The following is a 26,952-nucleotide window of genomic DNA, read 5'->3' on the forward strand; positions in this document are numbered from 1 at the left end:
GCAATGAAGGAACGACGGCGGAGCGAACAAAAAAAAAGAAAAGAAGACATAAAGAAAAAAAAAAGAACCAGAGAAGAAGAAGAAGAAGAAGAAGAAGAAGAAGAAGAAGAAGAAGAAGAAGAAGAAGAAGAAGAAAGGAAAAATGACAGCTGTAATTCATGATAAGAGTAAGTAAAATATCTTAAGAGTAAAAAATAAATAAATAGTAGGTATAATTATAATATAAATATTGTTTAGAGTAAAAAAATAAAGACATTAATATGGTGAGGTATTTTTTCTATCTTTTCCTTATTGAGATAGGAAATCAAATTATTTTTAAAAATGAGTATTTATCCTAATTTTCTCTTTTAAAAAGTAAAACCTAAAAGCTCCACTAAAAAGTTGAACCAAACACCCTCTTAGACACAATTACCCCTAAGTGAAAGATAGTTATTTTAAATTAAATCAAATAAAGCTCTAACCTTTTAACACAAACTTAGAAGGTCTAACCTTTTAATACAAAATTGAAGATAAGAACCATTACAACCCACCATAAATCGTCAGTTAATCCAATATTCAAATTAAAATTTTCAATTTCTGAGAATGCTTCAATTACAACAGATCTGCAATTAGAAATATTTGTTTTCTGTCATCAATATTTATGTTACTTTATCTCTCTCCCGTATTTGAAGGTCGTCAACTGCCGCCTGTACATATCGACGACCACCGTCGGACGGAATAGTGTTTGCTATAGCACTGCCCGTTGAGCCATCACATTGATTTTCTCCACGGCTGAGTTACTCCACCTCTCTCTCCGCCTTGAATCTCTGATTTAAGACTTTTCTCACGGCTGGATTACAGAGAGACATAATGAAATGGTGAAGTTGCAGTTTTAGTTTGGTTTGGCGTATAGGATTGTAGGGATAGGGGTAAAACAGTACCAAAAGAATATTGAGGTATAATTGAAAAGTAAATAATTAAATTGAGAGATTACTGCACATAATTTATGTTTGAGTCACTAATATATAACTTTATAAAAAAATGAGATACAGTATAATTTCCTCGTAAAACAAACCATTGATTTGGCAACCTGCAATAACCTTTTTTCTTAGGCCAAACCCATATGAAGGTCCCTCTACTATACCATTTTTTTTCGAAAGTCCTTGTACTAATTTTTTGTTTTTCTAATCTCTCTACTTATCAAATTTTCAATTTTCGGGTTTTTGATATTTTTATTCCCCCCTTATAGGGGGAATTCCTTTTTTGTGCCCCAGAGCACAAAATTTCTCAATTTGTGCCTGGGCCCCACGCTGCCCGCAAAGAGCCATTGCGGGCAGAAATCTGGCCCGCAATGGCTCTTTGCGGGCCACTTAATCCAGCTGATTAACAGCTGGATTAATGCTTAAGCAGCCCGCAATGGCTCATTGCGGGCTGCTTAAGCAGCCAATGATTGGGGAGATTCTCTCCCCAATCATTGGCAGCAGCATTTTAAAAAAAAACATATTATTTTATTATTAATTTTTTAAAAAAATTTCACAACTAAAAATTGAAATATTATAAATTAAAATTATCTACAATTTCGATATTTAAAAGGAATCAAACGTCTTTCCGAGTAATATGCAAGCGATAAAGATAAATTAATAATGCAATTATACATAATTATATAAAAACCATACAACACAATTAAAAGTAACCGTAAATAAATTATATTTTTGTGCCTAGGCCCACGCTGCCCGTAAAGAGCTATTGCGGTGTATAAGGGTGATTAACGGTTACTTTTAAGGGAAGTTTAGGTATTTACTCCAAAAATGAAAATATTTGCACATTTTACCTCAACACAGAAAAGTTGCAGAAAATACCTCACGTTTTTTTCAGATTTATGTTTTTACTCTGGGTTTAAAAATATTTATGATTTTACTCCGTTATCATCTGCTTATCATAAATCCTTCTGTAATTATTTTTTTGCGCACGTTATCATCCAATTATCATAATCTTATCATATTTCATTATCATCTAGGTATCTTACTGCAGTGTGATGATAACAACATGATAATATACTAATACTGAGATGATAATCAGATACTGTTTTATCATAACATAATCATAGATATTATCATAACATTATCATATTTCATTATCATCTAGTTATCTTACTGCAGTGTTATGATAACAACATGATAATATACTGATACTGACATGATAATCAAATATTGTTTTATCATAACATAATCATAGATATTATCATAACATTATCATCTTGATACCATAAATATCATCATCTCGGTATCATATGATAATGTTATGATAACGAAATATGATAATATTATGATAACGATTTTATAATCAAACATTATTTTATGCAGAATTTTTTCCCCGCAATGTTATGATAATTACATGATAATACAGTGATACTCATATGATAATCAAAGGCTGTTTTTTTATAAAAAAAATAATTTTTTCTGCAGTGTTATGATAATGTGATGATAATGCAGTGATAATCAGATGCTGTTTTGTTTGCAGAAAATCGTTTTTTTCATCATAAAATCGTTTTTCATGCAGCTTTTTAGATCTAAAATTGAAAAAAATCAAAATTAATTTATTTAGATCTGAAAGTTAAAATGAATTTTATTTATCACCACGAATTAAGAAAAAAATCGCTAAAATCAAATATGAAAGAACGGCGGAGCGACGACGAAACGATGGCGGAGCGACAACGGATTGATGAAGGAACGATGACGAAAAAAAGAATGAAAATGGAGAAAAAAAGAAGAATAAAGAAGAAGAAGAAGAAAAATGGCGAGAAAAAAAGAAAGCAGAGAAGAGAAAGAAGAAGAAAGAGAAAGGAAAGAGAAAGGGGAAAAAAAAGTGACAGATAATTTATGATTAGAGTAAAATAAATATGATTAGAGTAAAATAACAATAAAAAGTAGGTATAATTATAATATAAATATGTCTTAGAGTAAAAAAATAATTATAATAAAAGGGTGAGGTATTTTCTCTATCTTTTCCTTCTTGAGGTAGGAAATCCTATTATTTTTAAAAAGAGAGTATTTTTCCTAATTTTCTCTACTTTTAATTGTGTTAAGGCAAGAATTTTACAAATCTATATTGCCGTGTATAAGATTTCAGTTTCAACTATTACACGAGAACACACACGTCCGCACTACGGATACAAAGAGTTTCACATTTATAAATAGAACAATTTACTAATTCTTGTTTTGTAAATGTAACATGGATGACAGATGTTACCTGATATCAATTGCCATAACATCAGCATTGCTGCGGGCTGGTGGAACAGAATAATTTGGCGAGAAGATCTGCCAAACAAAATTCGCAGACATTATGCTCAGAATTGACAATGTTTATATCACTCGTAGGCACAATTAAATGCATAAACTAAATAATCCTTACTTGGTTACAAATTTCGCAGGTGATATCACCTTTTTTATTGCACCATCTCTGAATACACTTCCTATGAGCAAACTGCATTACAAGGATTGAGAGAACATCAGCACTGAATTTGCCAGTGACTACCCAATCAAGTAATACATTTTCCTTCTATGATCACATTGAGAAGCTCTAATTATAATACCCGAGCAATACATTTTCCTTCTATGATCACATTGAGAAGCTTTAATTTATTTACGGTTACTTTTAATTGTGTTGTATGGTTTTTATATAATTATGTATAATTTCATTATTAATTTATCTTTATCGCTTGCATATTACTCGGAAAGACGCTCGATTCCTTTTAAATATCGAAATTGTAGATAATTTTTATTTATAATATTTCAATTTTTAGTTGTGAATTTTTTTTAAAATATTAATAATAAATAATATGTTTTTTTTTAAAATGTTGCTGCCAATGATTGGGGAGAGAATCTCCCCAATCATTGGCTGCTTAAGCAGCCCGCAATGAGCCATTGCGGGCTGCTTAAGCACTTAATCCAGCTGTTAATCAGCTAGATTAAGTGGCCCGCAAAGAGCCATTGCGGGCCAGATTGCTGCCCGCAATGGCTCTTTGCGGGCAGCGTGGGCCCCAGTCACAAATTGAGAAATTTTGTGCTCTGGGGCACAAAAAAAGAATTCTCCTTATAAGGGGGGAACATTTTTGTCAAAAACCCCTGATATTTAGAGCACAGGGCAAGTTTTAACTGTCATTATCAGTTAAAATTAGAAGCGGAATCAAAAATTAAAAGGGAGATAAGAGTAAGAAATGACGGGCGATAAAGAAGAGTAAGAGATAAGACGATTAAAATAGAAAATTTTACTAAAAAGATAAAGAGACAATTAAAAATAATCGGTGACTGACGGTTAGAAAAAGACTGTCCATCTTATCTTTTTTTGTTTCACATTGGTTAAAATTAGTTTCCAATTTATGTTGGAAAGGGGAAAAACACATTTTTAGTATGGATTGAAGACTATAAAATGAAATTTAATATTTTATTATTATTTCATACCTAAAATCATAAACCTAATGCTGAACAATCTGCTAGTTGATTACTTGAGGCAATAAAGACCAAATGAATGATTCCTTCTGCAAACTTGGCACGTATGATTATGAAATGCCAATCAATCTCTGTGTGTTTGGTAATGTTGAAAAAACAAACGAAAACAAAATCATAAACCTAATGCTATTTTTAGACAACAAAATGAATAATCTGCCCTGAGCTCTAGTTCTTGGGCTTATAGCTCAATCGGGAGGAAATTTTGGGCCCTCCAAAAGCCCATTTACTCCTACACTTTTGAATAGGAGTTAATTTAAATTTTTCATATTTTATGTGCGAAATTAAAATGAGAAAATTAGAAAAATAAAAAATCTTGAAATTCTTTTTATCATGTGAAATAATAAATTTTTATAAAATTATAAATTATACAAAATGTATAGATTTTATTTCTCTAAAATTGGTCAATTTTAACCGTGCCTCAACAGATTTGAACAATTAAATGTAAATGATCCATAGAATGTCCGGAGAATAGGAACTAGTGTCTAGAAAAGAAAACCATTGACAAAGCGAAAGAAGTCAAAAGAAAAACCGGTACGCGTGTCGCTGTAATAGGAAAACCTTAGGCGCCACTGGTAAGTGAATACAACGAACAACGCAGTAGAGTCTGCTATTTCCTCTCGACAAAGTTTGCGTTCTCAGTTGCGGAATTTCCACAGGTTTTGCACAGTTTTGATGCAATAGTTCTGCCATAGGGTTTTTGACAAAAATGTTCTCCCCTTATAGGAGGAATTCCTTTTTTGTGCCCCAGAGCACAAAATTTCTCAATTTGTGCCTGGGGCCCACGCTGCCCGCAAAGAGCCATTGCGGGCAGAAATCTGGCCCGCAATGGCTCTTTGCGGGCCACTTAATCCAGCTGATTAACAGCTGGATTAAGTGCTTAAGCAGCCCGCAATGGCTCATTGCGGGCTGCTTAAGCAGCCAATGATTGGGGAGATTTTCTCCCCAATCATTGGCAGCAGCATTTAAAAAAAAAGATATTATTTTATTATTAATTTTTAAAAAAAATTCACAACTAAAAATTGAAATATTATAAATAAAAATTATCTACAATTTCGATATTTAAAAGGAATCGAGCGTCTTTCCGAGTAATATGCAAGCGATAAAGATAAATTAATAATGAAATTATACATAATTATATAAAAACCATACAACACACTTAAAAGTAACCGTAAATAAATCAATAATGCAAAAATAAAAAATTGTACAAAAATAATAAAACTACTCAGTAAAGTCTGATCTATCAATTTTTTAGTTGTGAAATTAAAGTCTGATCTATCAAAAATAAAAAATTGTACAAAAATAATAATAAATTAATAATAAAATTGTACAAAAATAATAAAACCGTTACTTTATAGATCAGACTTTACTGAGTAATTTTATTATTTTTGTACAATTTTTTATTTTTGCAAAAATAATGATACGTTATAAAATAATAATTGCAAAATAATAATAAAACATATTAACAGTTTTATTTTTGTACAATTTCACAACTAAAAATTGAAATATTATAAATAAAAATTATCTACAATTTCGATATTTAAAAGGAATCGAGCGTCTTTCCGAGTAATATGCAAGCGATAAAGATAAATTAATAGTAAAATTATATATAATTATATAAAAACCATACAACACAATTAAAAGTAACCGTAAATAAATTAATAATGCAAAAATAAAAAATTGTACAAAAATAATAAAACTACTCAGTAAAGTCTGATCTATCAATTTTTTAGTTGTGAAATTAAAGTCTGATCTATCAAAAATAAAAAATTGTACAAAAATAATAATAAATTAATAATAAAATTGTACAAAAATAAAAAATAATAAAACTACAAAAATTTCACAATTTTTTAATTGTGAATTTTTTTACAAAAATTAATAATAAAATAATATGTTTTTTTTTAATGCTGCTGCCAATGATTGGGGAGAGAATCTCCCCAATCATTGGCTGCTTAAGCACTTAATCCAGCTGTTAATCAGCTGGATTAAGTGGCCCGCAAAGAGCCATTGCGGGCCAGATTTCTGCCCGCAATGGCTCTTGGCGGGCAGCATGGGCCCCAGGCACAAATTGAGAAATTTTGTGCTCTGGGGCACAAAAAAGGAATTCCCCCTATAAGGGGGGAACAAAAATATCAAAAACCCTCAATTTTCACTCTTTTTGTTTGTTCCAATCCCTATACTCATAATTTTTTTTTCCTCCAGTCACCTAAAAAGGCATAAAATTAAAAAATTGATAAGTATAGGGAATGGAAAAACAAAAAATTAGCACAAGGACTTAAGGAAAAATGGTGTAAAATATAGGGACTTTAGTATAAATTTAGCCCTTTTACAATGATTCCGACATGCAACAAGCATTTTATTTCTTCTGAGAGTTTTATTATTGCTCTGGCTGCATGGAGTTTTCGGTTGAGTTTTCCTTTTATTTCTGTTTTGAGGATTCTTGGTCTGCTAGCTTGCTTGCATGAAGTGTGCAATTACAAAGTTGGAAAATATTTTCTTCTCATTGCTAACTCTAGATTCTATAAATTCCAAGTAAATGAGTAAATACAACTCTTGCTTCAAGTTTGGATGTGCGCATCTTGCTTCTCTCGAAGTAACTATCTCTACTAGGCTGTTGAAGATCATTCTGGTGATATGGATTGCTATCGGCTACATATGTATTCTTCAAAATGAACACTCTTGCTGCCTCTTCACTTTTAAGGCAATGGAAATCAAATCACACTGCAGTAAATAAGCCTGTCTGTTCAGAAAAGTGATATTTGTCCTACAACCTGCACTTGAGAGAGAAAGTCCGATATCATAAGATTCTTCCATTACTATTTCACAAGTTGACTAAATTAATCGTTTCTACCATCTTGGCAGTTTCATGGTCCCCTCATTTTCTCAACAATGATCCTGCCTTTCTCTTCAATATGCCGTCTCTTCTCCTCAAGTTTCTCCCCCATCTTCTTCCCCAAATCTACCATCCTTGCTCTTCTTCCCATTCTCTTGGATCTGGAATCTTCCTCCTCCACAGCACAATTCTGTTTTTCTACAGTTACAATAGACCTAGATGGTGATTGACACTGGGAGATACACCCCCTGTTTCGTTCGCTAGTTTCTTGCTGATCATAACCTACCAATAAAGGACTTGTTAGTTCTTGTAATGATTTACTGCTTTGTATAGATGACTTTGTGGAGCTCTCTGAGGCTTCAGAAGACTCGGAAATTGACTGTTGAGTGCATTCCAGGTTCTTTGTCTTTAAATGCTGGCTTTCTGGATCATTACTAGAGGCTTTTCTCTGAGACACCTTTATTTTTGTCTCATCAAACTGAGCGCTAAGGGATTCAGACGAAGTGGCTTGGTCACTACTAGCTTCTCGGTTAAGCCACATAAAGGGAGCAACTGTCCGAGGGACCCAATCATCCTTTTCTGCCAACATCCCTGGAATGCATAAGCCTTCAACATTTGGAAGCACCATTGTTTCCCTGATGGCAGCCTGCAGATGTGAATTAGCATCATTTGAAGTCACTGGCACCAAGTTTGGGTGCATACATGATATCAAGTGGAGATAAAATTTGCAAAGAGATGCAAGAAAATATATAACTGTGTGCTTACAATGTGAAAATCAAATAGTAAAAATCAAGTGATTACAGAAATTTCATACCTTAAACCGATTGATCAAGAACAAAGCAATATGTGCACTGCTAAACTTATGTTCCCCAACAGATGATTCCAAGTCGAACTCTATATCAGGCATAAATGTGAAACCATACCATATTTGATCTGAAGGAGGAGGCTTTATATGTAACCGCAGTGTTCCATGAAGGGATGCTATCCTTATCGACAAAGAAAGGGGCACCTTAATAAAAACATTGCTAGTTAGTGAAAAAATGGAAGCTTTCGCTTCACGCAGACACAATTAAGGACTACTCGTGTAAGACAATAAATAACAATGTGTTATAGCAGACAGAATTCCTGTCTTTTACCAAGTTTTAGATTTTGCAATGCAACCATTTCAATTCTTTTCCCTTTTACTAGTTTATTTTTCTGCACTGTCAAACCAGCTTGAAAAATTAAATGGCAACCAATTTAGATGCAAAGCTGCATATTGCATGTTCAGAAAGGTCCATGAAGAAATAAAACACATCCATATGAAGTTCCTCGAAGAAAAAATAACACATTCATATGAAGTAAATACTGTATTGAAAAATCACAATAGACAGAAAAAAATGGAGTATCACACATGCAAGAAACAAAACCAAGTACAATATAAAACACCTTACAGATGCTAGCCAATTTCAAAAGTCGTCATCATCATAATATCTAAACATCATTTGAAAAATAAAAATTTAGCCATTGAATAATCCAATTATACTACTTAATGTAAAGTAAATTTTGTGTGCGAATGAACTATCTAGCAAGAAAAGCTTCAGGACCTTGACTCACAAATTTTTTGCAACCATATGCAATACGCAAATAGAATAAAAGCAGAATCTATTAATGTATTATACAAACCTGAGAAACCTGTTTTGCTATGGAATGAAGAATAGACTTCCACCTAGATATGTTAGTTGACGCTGGCAAAAAACTTGCAGAATGTTTCAACCCATCTACAATACAGAAAGGCAGATTATACTTAATTCCATTCATAATCAATTTTCACTAAACCAGTTCATATATAATTTAGTCCATCTTACAGTGATAAAGTAATTGACTTTTAACCTTGCTTACTCACATTGTCTTAAAACTATAGAAAAATTACATCTTTTAACTGATATTAACTTGCTTACTCACATTGTCTTAAGAACTGTAAAAGAATTACATTTTTTAACTGATATTGATTGTATTCCGAAAACCTTTTTGCTCAAATTAATTTTATCTCTGCAACTATGTTAGTCTGCTTTAAAACATGTTTGTCATGCTACAGAGATCAATCTTATTTTGTTACAAAATTGGGTAAGCATAAAAGTCAGTCAGTCTTTTACCGGGATAAACAAGAAGTCATTTGGTTCTCATAAGTCATGTTCCTTCATTAAAATACTACTGAAGGATCATGTAAGATGTTCACTCACATCAATACATCAAGTCAACAAATCATTGTAGATAAAACGATGCTAAACAGCAAGGACAATGGGCATATTTGGCCAAATTTAGTGTTTTCTTGAGTACAGAAGAGAATTCATATAGCTAGGGTTGTGAACCGGTCGGTTCAGTTTGATTTAACATAAACCAAAACCAACCAAACCAAAATTCGTTAAAAAATTTAAACCGGACTATAGCTCCAACAGCAATCGAACTAAACTGAATCATTTGGTCAATTTGGTTTGTTTTGGTTAAGTTGAATAAAATTTAGATTTTTACTTCTAAAAAATAATTTTTTTTATTATACTCCTTCCGTCCTAATTTGTTTGTTACTTTTTGCACTTTCTGATATATAAACAAAAATTATAATTTTTCATAATTATAGCATATCTCTATATTTTTATCATTTACACATTCCATGTGTTTCCGCTTCCAATTCAGTTTCTTAAATCGTAAAAAAAGATGTTTCGCGGTGTTCGTTTTCGTTTACGTGCAACATAGGATATACTACATTTATGATTATGAATAATGTTTAGTCAAAAATAAATAAGATTAAAATATTGTCTAATTAGAATTTTCAAAAAACAATAATTCATTAATATTCCATAAATAAATAGCTTAAAATTTATATTCCCCATCTATAATATTTATTAATTCATGTATTAAACATGAAGACTACTATATTTTAAACAGTTTTATAACAGATTTTATGTAAATAAAATATTTATTACATATACAATATTAAATTAGAATATATACTATAAATACAAAGATATAATTTTTGAAAAATTATCAATTAAATATATATACATGTAATTATATTTAAAGAAATATTTTTTTTTAGTTTTTTTGCTATTTATTCGTTTTGTCGGTTATTTCAGCTTTTAAATTGTCCAAACGGAACCGAAAACCAAATATTTGTAAGAACATCAACCTAAACAAACCATAATTTCTCAATGATCGAACCATTCTTACAATTTCAATTCAGTTCGGTTTTTCGGCTCAGTTTGGTATGCTTTTTGCAAACCCCTACATATAGCTGACTCCAATTAAAGGTTTAGTTTGCATGTGACGATGTGCGTAAGCATTTTGAAGCATACACATAAAGAGCACAATAAAATCCAAGTCGGCGCAAATAAAACCATACCTAGTTTAAGATTTCCTTCATTCCTCCTTTCTTGCATATCAGCAGTTCCTTCAGAAATATTTAGCTCTTTTCCAAAATATTCAATACCTTCCAGAAGTTCTGAAGATACATCCCCAACAGAGCTTGATTCTGAGTTTGCATCCACCATATCTTTTTCAAGGTTTTGAACTTCCAATCTTGTTTCAATATCTAGAACGAGCCCGCCACGATATTCAACATCAATCTCCCATGCCCATACCTCATTCATGTCTGTAGGCAGAACTCTAATACCGTGAATATAAGGTGGAAGGCTTCCCAGGGCCAGATCAGTACATATGACTTCACCAATGTAATTCGGTGTCCTCATATTGGACAATGTTCTCTGTTACACAAAATTCGGAGATCAAAAAACATTGTACTAAAGATAAAAGGTGACTCACTATCTGAGTAGGCATGTCATACACAACAAAAATAGTATTTACATAACTTTGTTTAAAATAATCCAATGCGCTCGATGACACATAAATTCCAATTTTTCGTGCTTTCAGAACATATAATATAACAAATCCGTCCGCAATTTTTGGACGTTCCTTATATTACTGAACATAACCAGAACTAAAAGGAAACATGGGACAGTTAAATATTTTCAGCGCTAGTAGACGGGCAAGGAAACCTCAGTTGCGCTATAGTCAATGAATCTTAAAGTCGAGATGAAATTAATATAATCCACCAGTCACCCATAGTGCTGTACAGTAACAATTCCATACAATCTAAACAATCTCCAATTTGTTTAAGAGCATAGCTGAAAGTGATGCACACAAACAAATACAGTCACATTTTGTGATACCTGAATCCGTGCTTGCACTGCATTCTTTAAACTGGCATTGCTTTTGGCATCAAAAAAGAAACGAGAAATAAGCAAATTCCAACATAGTGTTCCTTCATCAACATTGAACTTGTCATCAGAATCCACATCAGAATTAGGGCTCTGGCTTGCTGAACGAGAAAAGGTTGACGAAGGAAGTGCCGTCATATTCTCCTCCTCGGAACTGGGAAGCGCCTTTGCTGTTGTCTTTACCAAGCTAGCCGTCGGAGCAGGATCTTGTGATGACCGAGTCCTATCATTAAATATTCTCTCTTCGCGGCTCAACGAAAAAGTTCCCCTGGTCTCCACAGAGGTTCTTGAAGCTTTTCTAGCAAGCTTTTTCAGAAACAAGCGAACTTTTGATCCAGATCCATCAAGCTTAGTGAACCTATCAGCAGGTTCAGCATGGAACCCTGCAGAGGGTTTCATAAGTGAAGGGTATCCGGTATTTAAAGATGTCAAGTAAGTGTGGAACTCTTGATTCATGGTGGTGAACCAGTTAAGGGTTTTGTTGTCATTGCATGATGCAAGACGAAGAGCTTTACACCATGACTCCTTCTCCCAAGAAGTTTCAAGATAAAGGTAAACTGTCTTACTTGCATTATATATTACTGAAGTCTTGCTTTCTAATTTTATGGGAAATCTTTTGGCCCTGCAATGCGGTAGACAAGGTGTACACATTTGAACAGCTTGGCTATGGAAATGAAAAGGTTATTTCATATGTAAGAGTAGAATGCAGTAAGGTAAAAAGAAATACCACTTTCTAGAGGGAAGATCTGAAGCGGAAACAGCTTCTACCGAGCAATGGGTTAAGGGGATAGCAGAGGCATGGGAAGCATCTGAATCTGTCAAAATGAGAACCCTATCCTTGATGTTCCCATATTTCTTAACAGGGCTCACCTCGAAGATATCCTTTTTCTTCGAGAGTTTATCATTTTTGGACTCCAGAATCCACACAACCCCCTGCGATTGATTGTTTAATTGATTGATCGGTCGTAATCGAAAGCAACAGAAAACACACACACACACACAGAGAGAGAGAGAGAGAGAGATGATAACCTTCTTGTTGTAATAATTCTCCAAGGACTGCTGAGGATCGAGGTGTTGAGAGAACGAATTGGCGCGTTGAATCCTCTTGTGCGCCAATCTGTTGAGGAAGAAATAATACAATAGAAAAGCTTCCAGAGACACAATCGCAACTGCTCCAACAAGCAATCCCCCACCGAAAACAAACAACCACCGCATCATCGCCCTTTTCTGATCAGATCATCAACTTGGGAATATTAATTTGCAATTCGACTGTTGATTTAGTAAATATTACGCTTTCCTTCTTCTTTATACAATTTCCTCGACTGTCTCACCCACGACGCAATGTCCGCATATGAATTCATTTGGTTTTTCTTGAGAAGTTGAGAGGGATACAATTGATAATTGTTCACAACTTTAACTTTCACTGCTTAAGTCTAATCCATTGTACTAGTGACTTCAGTGATTATAGATCAATTTGTAACAATTGTAAAATTAATTTAAAGTAAAATTAATTAAAGTTTAATTTAGTTTCTGCTGCCGCCGATAATAGCCTATTTTTGCAAGGGATTATTTTCCAAATATCTGTTTTGGGTAAAGTATTTACACCATTTTATCACATTTTTTTCTTTTATTCTACATTACCTAATAAGCTAACTTATTTATCAAAAATACTCACTATATAAAGAAACCTTATTTTATTTTAGGTTAAATTTTTAAATAGACACCTTTTTTCTCTCTCTTCTTCTTTCTTTTCTTCTTCTTTTCTTCTTCTTTTTTATTTGATTTTCAGTTTATCTCCTTCGATTACTTTTATGTTCGTCTTTTCCGTTCGTCTTTCCGGTCGCGCTTCCGTTTGTCTACTTCCGATAGATTTCTCGTCGTTTCCGGTCGTTTTTCCGTTCGTCTTTTCCGTTCGCGCTAGTCCGTTCGTCTTTTCCGTTCGCGCTATGGATTTCTCGACTCGTTTTTAGATTTGTGTAATTTTTTAGATTTTTTTAATGATTTAAATATTTTGTAAATAAATTATTGTAGATCTATAATTTTTTGTTTATAAAATTGTTCTATTATTCATATAATTATTTATTTTGTCTTCTCTTATTCATATATTTGTTTATTGCTACTGATTTTGTAAAGACAATATTGATTTATGATGCATTTGTAATAATTTTATAATATCTTTACGTTTTAGTGTATTTTTGGTGTATTAATGGTGTATTTCTGTCGTTTTTAGTATATTTATGGTGCATTTACGGTGTTTATGGTGCATTTACAGTGTTTATGGTGCATTTACAGTGTTTATGATGTATTTGCAGTGTTTATGGTGTATTTGCAGTGTTTCATGGTTAAACCACAAAAAACACTACAAAATGCTATAAATACATTACTTATACACTACTTATACACCACTTATACACTACTTATACACCACTTATACACTATTTATACACTATATATACACTAATTGTACACTATATAAACATCATAAAAACACTATATATACACTACTGTTCCACTATAAAAAATAAAATTAAAAATTCTAGAAAAAAATCTGTAAAAAATAAAAATTAACACAATATATACACTAATCTTACACTATATAAAAAAATGCCGGTCGGTTTGGTTGACCGACCCGAAAAAACCGAAAACCGAAATTGAAATACCGAAAAAGGTATTTTGGTAAATAAAAAAACAAAACAGGTAAATAAAGTTAGGACAAGAAGTCAAAAAAAAAACTCAAAACTTGCAATGTAAAGTTGTAATTATTTTGGCGAAACATGTATTTAGCGAAATTAGCACTTCTTGCAATTGGCCCTAGAAATTTCTTTTTTTATTGTTTTATTTATATAGAATATAATAAATAGTCGGACTCAATTTTATCTTTTTAATATTTTATTAGTAAATTCATCGATGAAGCATATCAATTTCAGATATATACGAATCAAGAATCGGATATAGATAAAAATTGTTCACAACTGAAGATGAAATCGTTTAAAGATTATGTTTGTTATTTTTTTTTGATATTTTTTATTATGATAATTCTCTTTCTTTATGAAAATTTGTTACCCTTTTTTTATAAAAAAAAAAAATTGATTGTCCATTTTGAGTAGGTGAGAGTTTATAAGCCTTATGTTGCACAACGAAGAATTAGATTTTTATAACAGATCAGTTATTTAATTTTGATTTTTATTTGTAAGACAATCTGCGATCAAGATTTTATATCTTATTCTACATGAGATTATTAGAAATGGTTAATATCCTTTTTAAATTCTTATATTTGTAACTGCTTAATATTGAAAAATTATTATTTATAAGAGTGTTTATTTATTAAATAGTAAATAAAGAATATGCTTATTTACGATTGGTTTAAATTTAAAGTAATCACAAATAATTGAAGAGATGGTAATTAATTCGAGAATGTTATATTCTATTTAAGGCTAGTAGACACTTTTACACAAAAGGAAAAAAAAGCCTCATTTATTCATTTAGGGTTTTTTGATAAATATCCATGATAAGATAAAATATTCTTAAAAATACCGTGTCAAAATTTATTTTTGAAAAATACTTCTTGTAATATTTTTTTGGTATATTTTAAGTCACTTGATTTAAGCTAACAAGTTACAAAACAAGTTAAGCCACTTAATTTAAGCTTTTCTTGGTTGATTTTAGATTTGATTGGATAGAAAATTGTTAGGGTTTGTGAAGTTTTGGTGATTTGTTAAGAGCTATGGTTAATTGATGTATTGATTTGAGAGGTGAAAAATAAAAGTTGTGATTGAGAAATTGATGTGAGATTGGCCCCTAACTCCGGCGACACTCTGGCCAGTCGAAATTTTTGCTCCGGTGAGCAAGGATTTCTGCTCCCCAATGGAAGAAATTATGCCACGGTGAGCCAAAATTCTGCTAAGCCGAAGCAAAATTTTGCCGGCGGTAGAATTCCGCCATTAGCTGAGCTCTGCTCCGGATAGTCTGAGGTGGCAGTCCATTAGGGCTTCATGGCCAGTCCCTAATCGTCAAGGGGAAGAGCTATTCAGTTGATGGTGTTAGCCTAACGATGTGACATTCAAATTGAGTTCGAACGCGATAGTTCGACGTCTATACGATAGAATGTTATGTGATTTTAGAGTATAGTGTATATCATGGGTTTTTGATATTTGGGTGCCTCAAAGGCACCCAAAAATCCAGATCAGTGCCTCTTTCGGAGTTAATTCCGAAAGAGTGCCTGGTCTCACGTGGTCCGCATTCTAGGAATGCGGACCACGAGGTGTTCCGCATTCCTAGGAATGCGGAACACTGCCAACATTACCGTTGGAATGCGGAACGCATTTAGTATAAAAGGGATGGGGGAGGGTTGGGTTTGTAAGAAAAAAAATTACTAAATCAAAAAAAAAAATAAGAGTATAGGGGAGAAAAAAATTAGTTTCGAGGTTATATTTTGAAAAATATTTCGGGAAAAAGTTGGAAGAAGTTATATTTCAGAGCTAAACGGGTCTCTTCGTGAAGTGTTATATTTTTTATTCGATACTTATTTATTTAAAGGACTACAAGAGGTTAGTACGTGTAATTTTTTTAATTATTGTATTAAATAATTTTAGTGTTTATAAATGTTAGAAATTTAATAATATGTAAAATTGTTATAAAATTAATTTTAATATAGCAAAATATTAGACTTTAATTGTAACTTAGAAATGCATGTATAATATAAAAAAATTAGGATATGTTTAATATAATTATATTAGAATATATATAAAAATTTCATGTAATAAGGAAGTCTATAATTAGAAATTTCATACAATTATATTAGGATATGTTTAATTTATTTTTATTTGAAAAAAATATTAGAAATAAAGTAATAGTAATTACAATTGATATGTTAACGCTATAAATTTAAGATTAGCATTTTAAATATAACGGTGTTAAAATTTGCTGTTTATTAATTAGAAATGACGAGTCCAAATATATCTTTGTTGATATGGTGTGATGGCCGTATTGTGAGTTCTCCGTGTGGAATAGAATACCACGGGGGTCGTCCGGTTAATATGGCGCTTAGCGAGAGAATGAGTTTCGAGGAATTACAAAATATTTGTAGAAGAGCAGTTTCTACCGACGGGGAAGTAGAAATTTCAAAAATCTACTTCCGGCTTCCAAGAATAGTTGAGGGTGCGATACGGTCGTACTCGTTGTTTTCTGTGGAGAATAACGAGCATGTGTTTGGAATTCTGAACGAGGTCGTGCGGTATCCGCAACTCGAGATTTTGGAATTGTACGTGGAATACACTACAAAAAAACTGCTTTTTAACCACGAAAGTTTAACGAGAGTAAATAAAATTCCTAATTAAAGGCCCAATAGTTATAATTTTTTATAAGAATATGTAATTCCCCTAGTTAAAAACGTAATTATTAATTAGGAAATTTTTACTCTCTAGTAAATGATAATATTCTGTGGGTAAATGTAAAACATTTTGCGCCAAAATTTCCCACCAATTTTTTTGGAAGTTTCCTACTCCATGTTTAACTCCTTTTATCTTCTAATTAAAATAGAGAAAATAACAAAAAAAACCATTATATGAACTTTTTTTTTCACTCTGTGCCATTTTTATCTAACAGTTTACATCAATACCATAACTATCAATTTTATTTCACCCATACCATCCCTATCAACAACCTACACGTGTTCCACCTTCTTTCATTCCTTTTCTAGAATTTTCCTACTGCGTATCAGTAGCAATAACTCAATTTTCATTATTAATATTATATCCAACCTCATCCATTTGGGTTTATCTTTCTTCCTCCTTTATAAAAAACATAGAGTCTCGCCGGTAATGAATATGATGTCTGTGTCGACGACGATTTCGATAGTCAGGACGACGACGCCAACGAAGATATTGATGAAGACGGTGATGATGAGTCTATAGAAGAAAAAGAGGACGGATAGAATCAGGTGTGCTGTGGTCGGTAACATCACTGTCACTGCCGGTGGCTTCTTCTTCGAGCAGCGAAGAAGAAGAAGAGATTTCGAGAAGAAAAAACTGCAGAAACTCCCGAGGGAATACTTGTTGCTGTCGAAGAGACTACAGAGGAATCTTAAAGGAAGAGAAACCAACAAAGACTACGGAGTTTGTTGAGGCTCCGGCAGCGGAACCCGAAGGAAGAGGAAGCAACAGTTTGTTGATCAGTTAAATTTGTGTGATGTTTTATGAAAGTTGGTCTAATTATTGAATAAGAGTTAGTATTTTCTTGAATCAATAATGCCAACCGATCACGACGTTGTAGTAGTGATGCACAGTCAGTTTGTGCAATTTTTATGTGGAGGTGCAGGTGTTTTTAGTTTCAAGCAGATCAGATGAGTCATTTTATGTTTTATTAAAATGTAAGAAATGTTCTCATCTCATGTGGACTGAGATTGTTGCATACATAAAATATGTGATAGCAGGTGAGGAAGTTGAAGAACGTTGATGATTGATGAAATGAGATGATGGTTCCGGTAGCAAATTTCAATTTTTTTATTATTAAAAAGAGAGATTAAAATTTAATTTAGAATAAGCATATTTGATACAATTAAAAGAATGATTAGGTTTATAAAGTGGGAATTAAATCTTTGGCTAATGACTATGTTTTGATGAAAAATAAATGTAAACAAAGAAATAGAAATGTGACCAATACTTAATATATTTTTAATATATATTTGATATATTTTTATACATATTTGATACATATCCGATACATAATTTATACATGATTTTTTATCAAAAAAATTAAACATGATAGAAACATTTTCTTAATTATTTTTTCTTGTTTTTATATTTTTTAGTTTTATTTCATATTTTTTATATATCTATTTGATACATTTCCGATACATATTTCTTTCATTTTTAATACATATTTGATAAATCTCCATACATATTTAATTGTTCGAAATTCTTTTTTGTACTTTTATTACATACATTTTTTATACATGTTTGATACATCTTTGCGACGTATCAAAAAATTAATTACACACATTACATGTATGTTTTTTTATATACATATTTGATACATACATAGTTATTTTTTTTATTTGAGAAACATGAGATGTCACATTGACTTTCCGAAACAAAAATGGTTGGAGAAGACATGTTAATTAATTTAAAAGCTAAGAAACTTTTATAATTATGTTTTTCATATGTTTATTTTTTATTTTATTTTCCATTTATTATGAATAGAAGCTTTTTAAAACTATTTAGAAAAATATTTATAAAAATACTGTCAAACAATTAAAAAAATATTCAAAATACTAGAAAAAATATTTACAAAAATGCTGGAGATATATTTGATACAACTTTGATACATTTTTCGATACATATTTGATACATTTCTGATACATATTTGATACGTCTTCGATACATTCCCGGTACGATGCATCTCCGATACATATTTGATATATATTCCATCGTTCAAAATATTTTTTTCTTATTTTATATTTTTTTTATTTTATTACATGTTTTTTATATATATATTTGAACATTTCCGATGCATATTTGATTCATTTTTGATACATATTTGATTCATTTTTGATACATATTTGATTCATTTTCGATACATATTTGATTCATTTTCGATACATCTCAGAAATATCAGATAATTATTAATTTATTATTTAAAAAAAATAGTTAAAAGACGCGTAAGTGAATTAGTTTATCTTTTCCAAAACAAATTGATGGAAAAAATGAATTATATGTAGTAAATTGGAGTTTAATTAACCGAATTAATTAAACTTTTTAATTTTAATTTTTAATTTTTTATCAATTTAATTGAACCAACCGACTAATTCGATAGGTTCATTTATATATCTATACATTTTCCGATACATATTTTATACATGATATAAATATTTTTAAAATGTATTTTATAGATACATCATGATATATATTTATACATGAATGATACATCATAATATATAATTATACATGGCGTAAAAATTAAATAATTTATAAAAATTGTATTATTTGTGTATTTATTTATTTTTTAAAATTTAATAAATTTAAATTTTTAAAATTAAAAATAATATTATTTTCAAAATTTATGTAATATAAATAAATTATTTAGGCATATGGTGTGTGTATGAGAAAGGGGGACCACATGGCAAGAGAGAGAGAGAGAGAGAGAAACACATGAGAGAGAAAAAGGGGGGGGACCACGTGATAAGAAAGAGAGAAAAAAAAGAGAAAGGGGACACATGAGAGAGAAAAAAAGACCACGTGGGAAAGAGAAAGAATGACCACATGTCTTTTTCTAATTGGAATGGCATGAATGTAAAGTTTTGGTGTTTTGTGGTGTGAATGTAAAATAAATGAGTTAAATGACAATTAGTGTAATTGGAACCCAATTTTTGGCATTTTTGTTGTTTTCTCATTAAAATAACCCCTAATTTCGTTTTTAGAAAACACGCGTAATTATCATTCAAAGAAACACGCCAGGTATATCTCTAAGAATCTCTAATCCCTAGAAAAATCACTAAGAAAAATCCCTAATTATTTCATACGTGCCTCTATTCTAATCACAACTGATGTTTTTTTTTATTCTGTACAATTTGAAGCAGGTGATTATCAAGAGGGAGTGAAAAATTGCTTAAGGTATTATTTAATTTGGGTAATCCTTGCTTTAATGTTTAGTTTGCCGCTATTTTGAAATTTGATAGTTTTATAGAACGTGATTGGATTGTTGGCACATCATTTTACTTATAATTGTTTTTGCTTACTATATTTAGTTTGTTTCTTAGTGGCCCTGCGAATTACTTTTGGTAAAATTGTTGGGTTCATCTTGATTATCCAGTAATGTTTGGTTTCATTGGCAATTTGGGTCTACTTTTCAAGTTTAATTAGGGTCTGTTGTGAATTTTTTTTATGTTTTTCAATTTTAATTTTCTTTTCTTTCTCCCGATTTTTCAGTTTTTTTGTTTTCTAAAATAAAAATTAAAAAATGAAAATTGTGTTTGCTTAATCTAATTTTTATTTTATTTTTGTTTTTTATTTACAAAAAATAAATATTTACTTCAGAAGTAATCATATATAATTTATCTATTCAATTTCTAATATATCGATAACGAGAATAAATAAATTTAATGAATAATTAAGTAATAAGATTACACTATTTTTAAAAACAAATTATATAAATTTTAATAATAACACAAATTATAAATTCGAACTTAAAATCTTGTAGTTGTAAATAAACATTAAGTTAGATTTTTTTTGTTTGAGGAAAAACACTTCTTAAGATAATATGATGTCCAGTTAGAATAATTTTTTGTATTAATTTGAATAAACTTACATAGCCAATCAGGACTAAAACAATACTATTTAGTAATATAGTATAACCACTTGTATAAAACTCATATGGTTAAGACACTCAACCATGGAGTGTACGAAAACACTAGCTAGTAATTGAACTTCAATTAACATCTGATTATAATTGGACTATAACTATTTTATTTATTTTTAGTTCTTTCACATAAATGGTTACTTAACTTCTTTTTATATGTAGAAAAATAGCAATCGAAATTCTTCCAACCGAAATACTTCAAAAATGAGGATACCTCATCGTAGCGGAAGCAAGCCACATAGAGATCTTATATATGGCATGGTAGATAAGAGTCTTTGGTATTTTATTTGTGGATTTTTTTTAGATAAATTAGATGACTTTATCATTTGTTCTTAATTTTACAGGGAGGAAAAGATGGTAATCCTCCTGATAGTTCAAAAGTTTTCTTTGCGACTAGGCAAAAAAATGGAAATTTAGTTGATCAAGAAGCAATGAACAAATATGTAAGTATTATTAATATATCTTTTAGTAAGTTTTCTTTGACCATGCTAGTTGTGATATTGTATTCATACTAAGGAATTCTTGTAGGATGAAATAATGAAGGTGAAGGAGTCTAATACATCTTTCGATGATATAGAACTCATCGAGAAATGCTTTGGATCACAGTCTCACAGCCATGTATTTTGTTATGGCGGTGGAATCAAGAGAAAGCATTTGGTTGAATCAAACTCTTCTTATGTTAAAAAGCTTGAAGCTAGACTTCTTGAAAAGGAGGAAGAAAATGGTGTGCTTCAAAAACGCATTGATGGAATTGAAAATAGATTAGAACAAATCGAGAAAGACAACAGTCAACCATCAATGGCATCAACAAGAAGCAATGATGATCTTCATCAGGTATATATCTTATTAGAAATTTGCTTATAAATCTTCTGTTCTTAGAAGTCTTTATATTTTTTGAAGTTATGAAGTTAATGCTTTTGTGGTTTGATGAAAAAGATTCAAACTTTATTTACCTACTTGTTGGTGTTTAAATTGAGCATATATAACTTTGTTGCAGGTTAGCCTTTTAATGTATTGGCTTTGTATATGCATATTCTAAAATGGGTTCAGTTTAAAATTTTAAGTAAGTTGTTGTCATATATTATTAATAATTAGGAATTATTAATTACTATGCTCAACTATAGGCTTTGCTTGGATTTAATATGTTCCTCTTAAGAATCTAACTAATGAAATACTTAATGAGTTTTTGCATATGTTTCTAGTCAAAAACTTTACAAATTTCATAGATGTTTATGTATATATTTCAGCCAAATAGTGCAATAATGTATGCTAAAATGTATAGCATAGAAATTAAATGATTTTATTTTTACATTATTGCTTCTAAGTATATGGAGGTTGAAGTTCTTATGTTAGGCTAACTAATAACTATGAGTTCATTTTGAATAAAGTAGTAGTGATCAACATGTTGAGAAGATGACATTTGTGTGTATATCTGATGAGAAATTTGATCTGTGAGAAGATGGCATTTATGCTAGCTAAATATATTATTGTTTTACTTGTGGTTTTGTTCTTTGTGGCAATTATAGGTATGGTATGACTCGATACATCAGTTTATCCGTTTAAAGTAACATTCCTTGATAATTTTAGTTCAAGCACTGATTTTTATTTAATTTTACGTTCATTCAATTCAATCTAGCATATTGATATTTGTTTTCATTTTATTTGCAGGTTCATCATTCTTAAACCCAACATTTTGGTTAGTGTTAATATTAATATCTTATTCTAGTAATTCATTGTTTATAGTTTTAATTCAACGTTTAATCTAATTATTATTTAGTGTTTATATCTGAAGTTATATCATTATGTTGGTATTATATTAAATTAGAGTTTGATTTTATTTATCTTTCTTTTACTTATTTTGTAGGCTCTTTTTGACAAGACTATAAGTTCATGAAGACAAGACATTGAATCGAAGAACATAGCCCATTTTTAGCACACTATTTTATTCTTTTAAGGTTCTGTTAATGTTCATTGAAAAGTACATTACATACATATGTTTTTTTTATCAGGAGACATATATGAATGCTTTTTGTTGGATCAATATAAATCGTTTTAGACATATTATCAATTTTGTATTTATTTTGTTTATATTAATTCTTTTTATTAATTGTACAACAATTACAGAGAATCTTTATTAATATAAAATCTAAAATAAAATTAATACATGATCAAAAAATTAATAAATTAATTAATATACAATGTAATAATAAAAATAAATCCATAAAGTAATATCTTTTAATGACGGGATAAACAAATAATGACGGTAAGTCTTTTATCATTAAAGTCCTCTATGACGAGGGTATTAGAGTCTCGTTGTAAATATCTATCAATTACTAGAGTTTATTTCCCGTCATTATTACTTTTAGTTATAGAGGCTATTACCACGGGTGACGACGGGAATTTTACCCTCGTTATAGTATTATAACGACGGGATTTTAGCCTAACATGACAGGTTTTCCCGTCATTAAAGGTCTGTTTTTTTGTAGTGATACGAGGCCGTGGTTCGCAACAAGACTTTACTAGATCAGTTGGTCTTAGGTGATTCAAGCGGGTCTGAGAGGGGTAGTGGTGAAGAGGAAGAAGAGGAAGAAGAGGATTTCTACGACAGCAACGAAGAGGATGTCGAGGAAGACTTAGGAGCAGATTCACAATATGAGTCGCAACTTCCTGAGCATGTAAGAACGGCGGATCTTTGCGACTTTGACGTCGCCCCGGAGGATGATGAAAAGATTATGTGGGATCCTGGGATGGAATTCCGAGTAGGGATGGTACTCCCAAATCGCGATGCCGTCCGAGCTTGTGCGACTACTTATTCGGTCGGGGTGGGAAGAGAGTTCAAGGGTCGCCGGACTACCAACTCGACAATAGTGTTGGCTTGCAGGCAGAACCCTGTATGTAAATGGTGGCTGCGCGCTACACTTCTGCAAGCAACTCAGACGTGGACGTTGACAAAATATATTGGCCCGCACACGTGCAATCAGCTGTTACCTGATCCAAACCATCGGAATTTTGGGTCTGTTGCAATCGCAGACTATATCAAGGGTCAAGTAAAGCTGCAACGTGATATACGGATCGATACCCTCAGAGCTGGAATTTGGCAACAAGTTGGAGTTAGGCCTCCGTATAAATGAACCTGGAATGCAAAGGAAAAGGCAATAGCTGATGTTTACGGTGGCTGGTATGAATCATTTGGTATGGTTCACAAGTTCATGAACGAGATGATGCATGTCAACCCTGGATCTTTCTGGGATGCAGAAGGTATACGTAATAACTCTAATTTGTTATATAATTTGTTATATAACGAGTTGCTTCAAGTAATAATTCTAATTTTGTTGAACTTGTGATTTGTAGGCGCTGAGGTGTACACCGACGGGATCATTCAGCCGAAAGTCGTAACGTTCATCCGAATGTTCTGGACTTTCAAACCGACAATTGAAGGGTTTCATTTTTGCAAGCCAGTTTTGTTCGTCGACGGTACTCATTTGTATGGCAAATACAAAATGACCTTGTTGATCGCGTCGGCAATCTATGGGAACAGTCACATCATGCCACTGGCATTTGCACTTGTTGAATCTGAAAGTACTGCCAGTTATGAGTACTTTTTTGAACATTTGCGTGAGCACGTGATTTGCGAAAGGAAGGTGGCCATTATATCTGATCGGCACGCTGGAATATTGTCGGTTCTGAAGCGTCCTGAATGGGCCGGTGTCGCCCACAAGTTTTGCATCAGACATTTCTGTAGTAATTTTCAGACCAAGTTTAGGAACAAGGTTTTGAAGAAGCTGGCGGATAAAGCAGGTAATGATTTTTTACGAGTCATTATAAACGCTACATAGGTTATTATTATGCGCTAATATTATGGTTTGCAACATAGGCCGAGCATATCAGAAGCACAAGTATAAACGCTACAAGGCAGCGATCGAGATTAGAAGCCCAGAAGCGTATGCATGGCTGACTAAGCAAGAAAAGCGGCCTAAAGAAAAGTGGACAAGGGTGTCTGACAAAAAAGGGCAATGGCACAATGTGATGACAACTAACTATGCTGAGTCTGTCAACGCGACACTGAAGAATATAAGGGGGCTTCCGATCACATCAATGCTTGAGGAATTTTTGCTCGGATGGTTAAAATGTTCGACACGCGTTGGAAGACGTATGAGGAGTTGATTGCTACAAACGTTCACTACACCCCAATATGCATCCAACTACTGAAGCAGAGGGGGGAGAAGACCCGTTTTCATACAAGTCAGACGTACGACCGTTCTACGATGACATGCAAAGTGGAAACTAGGAAGAACCACTCAAATGGGAGAGGAGGAAATACCCATACGGTAAACCTTCAGCATAAGAAATGCACGTGCGATAAATTCCAGCAATTTAAGTTGCCCTGCTCTCATGCTATGGCCGTTTGTGCGAAGGAGAAGCTGAACCCTCTTGAGTTTGTGCATTGGCATTACCAGACCAAGTTTGCAATTCAATGCTGGAACACTCCATTTAAAGTGTTACGTGCCGGCACATACTGGAAGAAGTCCGGCGTAGGCGAACCCCACTTCATTCCAAACCCTGAATGGCGTCGAAAAAGAGGGCGTCCAGTCAACCAGCGCTTCAGGAACGAGATGGATCAGGAATACAGGGAAGATCCGAGTCCTAACTGGTGTAGTAGATGTTGTCGCCGGGGTCACAATGCAAATGATTGTACCAATCCTATCCGAGATGAGTAGATTATGACTGTTATCGTGCAATAGACAGGAAGTAGTTATGACTGTTATTGTATTTGTGATGACTGTTATTGTATTTGTGATGATTGTTATTGTTTTAATGAATGTTACTTTAGTAATGTATTATTCTTATGAATCTCCTTTTAGTAATTCTTACGAATATCATTCACTAATGTATTATTCTTATTGTATGTATTTGTTATTTCAGCTATGGCTGAACGTCGGGACTACTACACTCCTGGGCCGTTGGTGCCAGACGTTCTGACAATGCAGGACGATCACAGATCCTCGGTTATTTGGGATAACCAGGTAAAATCTTTTTTTTTATTGTCCTAATTTGGTTATAATTTTTAGTGTCCTAATTTTTATATAATTTTTATATTTTCAGGGCGACGAGTCTTCCTTAGGGTCACGTTCGAGCGCCAGACTTACTCCATTTCACGAGCTAGATTCTCGCATCAGGAATGGGATTATTCAGACTGGCATGTCTGGTTTTCTCGCGATGCGCCAGTTTCCAGTTGACTTGTGCCTTATCACAGCTCTTGTGGAGAGGTGGAGACCAGAGACACACACGTTTTGGTTTCCAGAGGGCGAGTGTACTATCACGCTGCAGGACGTGGCCATCCTGACAGGGCTCCCAGTGGATGGGACGCCAGTTACCGGACCTCGTATACGGGATTGGAACACGGTGTCTGTTCCTCTTTTAGGGAGGCAGTTAGAGGTCAGCCGTCCCCGTAAACCGGGGTCCTCGTGGGTCAGTGGTGCTTGGTTGTCAGCCCAGTTTGGTGGATGGACGGTATTGCCTGCGGGTGCTACAGAGGATCAGGTTGACCAGGCGGTTCGAGGTTACCTTTGGGCTGCTTTACAGGGTCTGTGCTTTCCGGACTTGAACAGCGGCCACTTGGGCGTGAGGATTCTTCCGCATCTGGCGGATTTAGGCCACTTGCGCGATATTAGCTGGGGATCGGCTGTTCTGGCGTATTTGTACCACGAGCTATGCCTCTGCGCCTCTGCTTCGGCGGACAGACAGAACATCGGGGGCGCCGTGTGGATTCTACAGCTCTGGGCTTACGAGCGACTTAGGCCATTGCGACCCCGTTTGGCCGACTTTGATGTCACGGGGGGATTGCCTTTGGGTGACAGGTACATTTTTCGTATGAAGTTATCTTAATTTTACGTTTTTCAGTACACTTAAAATATAATTTAATAATATGTGCAGATGGGGGGTCCCAGACAGCGGGAGCGGGGGACACCACGAGTTCCCAGACACTCAGTTTCTCACTTCAGACTGTTATTGGACGGGCTGCGTTACG

General features: G+C 32.7%; 4 protein-coding genes across 4 annotated transcripts; 3 read left to right on the forward strand and 1 right to left on the reverse strand.

Moving 5' to 3' along the window:
* Window positions 1-6,883: 6,883 nt before the first annotated feature.
* Window positions 6,884-13,044, reverse strand: LOC126653623 (uncharacterized). Its single transcript, XM_050347558.2, has 7 exons — window positions 12,600-13,044; window positions 12,298-12,503; window positions 11,523-12,192; window positions 10,697-11,057; window positions 8,983-9,077; window positions 8,132-8,326; window positions 6,884-7,963 (listed from the first exon to the last, which is right to left on the reverse strand). Exons 1-7 carry the CDS (start codon window positions 12,786-12,788, stop codon window positions 7,349-7,351), a joined length of 2,331 nt encoding a protein of 776 aa, XP_050203515.1. The 5' UTR covers window positions 12,789-13,044; the 3' UTR covers window positions 6,884-7,348.
* Window positions 13,045-21,056: 8,012 nt separating this feature from the next.
* On the forward strand, window positions 21,057-23,018 carry LOC126653630 (uncharacterized). The gene is made up of 5 exons (XM_050347569.1): window positions 21,057-21,185; window positions 21,269-21,367; window positions 21,453-21,758; window positions 22,593-22,620; window positions 22,789-23,018. The coding sequence occupies exons 1-4, from the start codon at window positions 21,129-21,131 to the stop codon at window positions 22,605-22,607; spliced, it is 477 nt and encodes a 158-aa protein (XP_050203526.1). The 5' UTR covers window positions 21,057-21,128; the 3' UTR covers window positions 22,608-22,620; window positions 22,789-23,018.
* A 400-nt stretch (window positions 23,019-23,418) lies between these two features.
* LOC126686606 (serine/threonine-protein phosphatase 7 long form homolog) lies at window positions 23,419-26,817 on the forward strand. Its single transcript, XM_056106098.1, has 3 exons — window positions 23,419-24,116; window positions 25,848-25,948; window positions 26,028-26,817. Exons 2-3 carry the CDS (start codon window positions 25,850-25,852, stop codon window positions 26,808-26,810), a joined length of 882 nt encoding a protein of 293 aa, XP_055962073.1. The 5' UTR covers window positions 23,419-24,116; window positions 25,848-25,849; the 3' UTR covers window positions 26,811-26,817.
* Window positions 24,097-25,088, forward strand: LOC126653631 (uncharacterized). The gene is made up of 3 exons (XM_050347570.2): window positions 24,097-24,182; window positions 24,276-24,722; window positions 24,799-25,088. Exons 1-3 carry the CDS (start codon window positions 24,119-24,121, stop codon window positions 25,086-25,088), a joined length of 801 nt encoding a protein of 266 aa, XP_050203527.2. The 5' UTR covers window positions 24,097-24,118.
* Window positions 26,818-26,952: the final 135 nt, after the last annotated feature.

This window comes from Mercurialis annua, linkage group LG6, assembly GCF_937616625.2.
Source record: "Mercurialis annua linkage group LG6, ddMerAnnu1.2, whole genome shotgun sequence".
Taxonomy (NCBI): domain Eukaryota; kingdom Viridiplantae; phylum Streptophyta; class Magnoliopsida; order Malpighiales; family Euphorbiaceae; genus Mercurialis; species Mercurialis annua.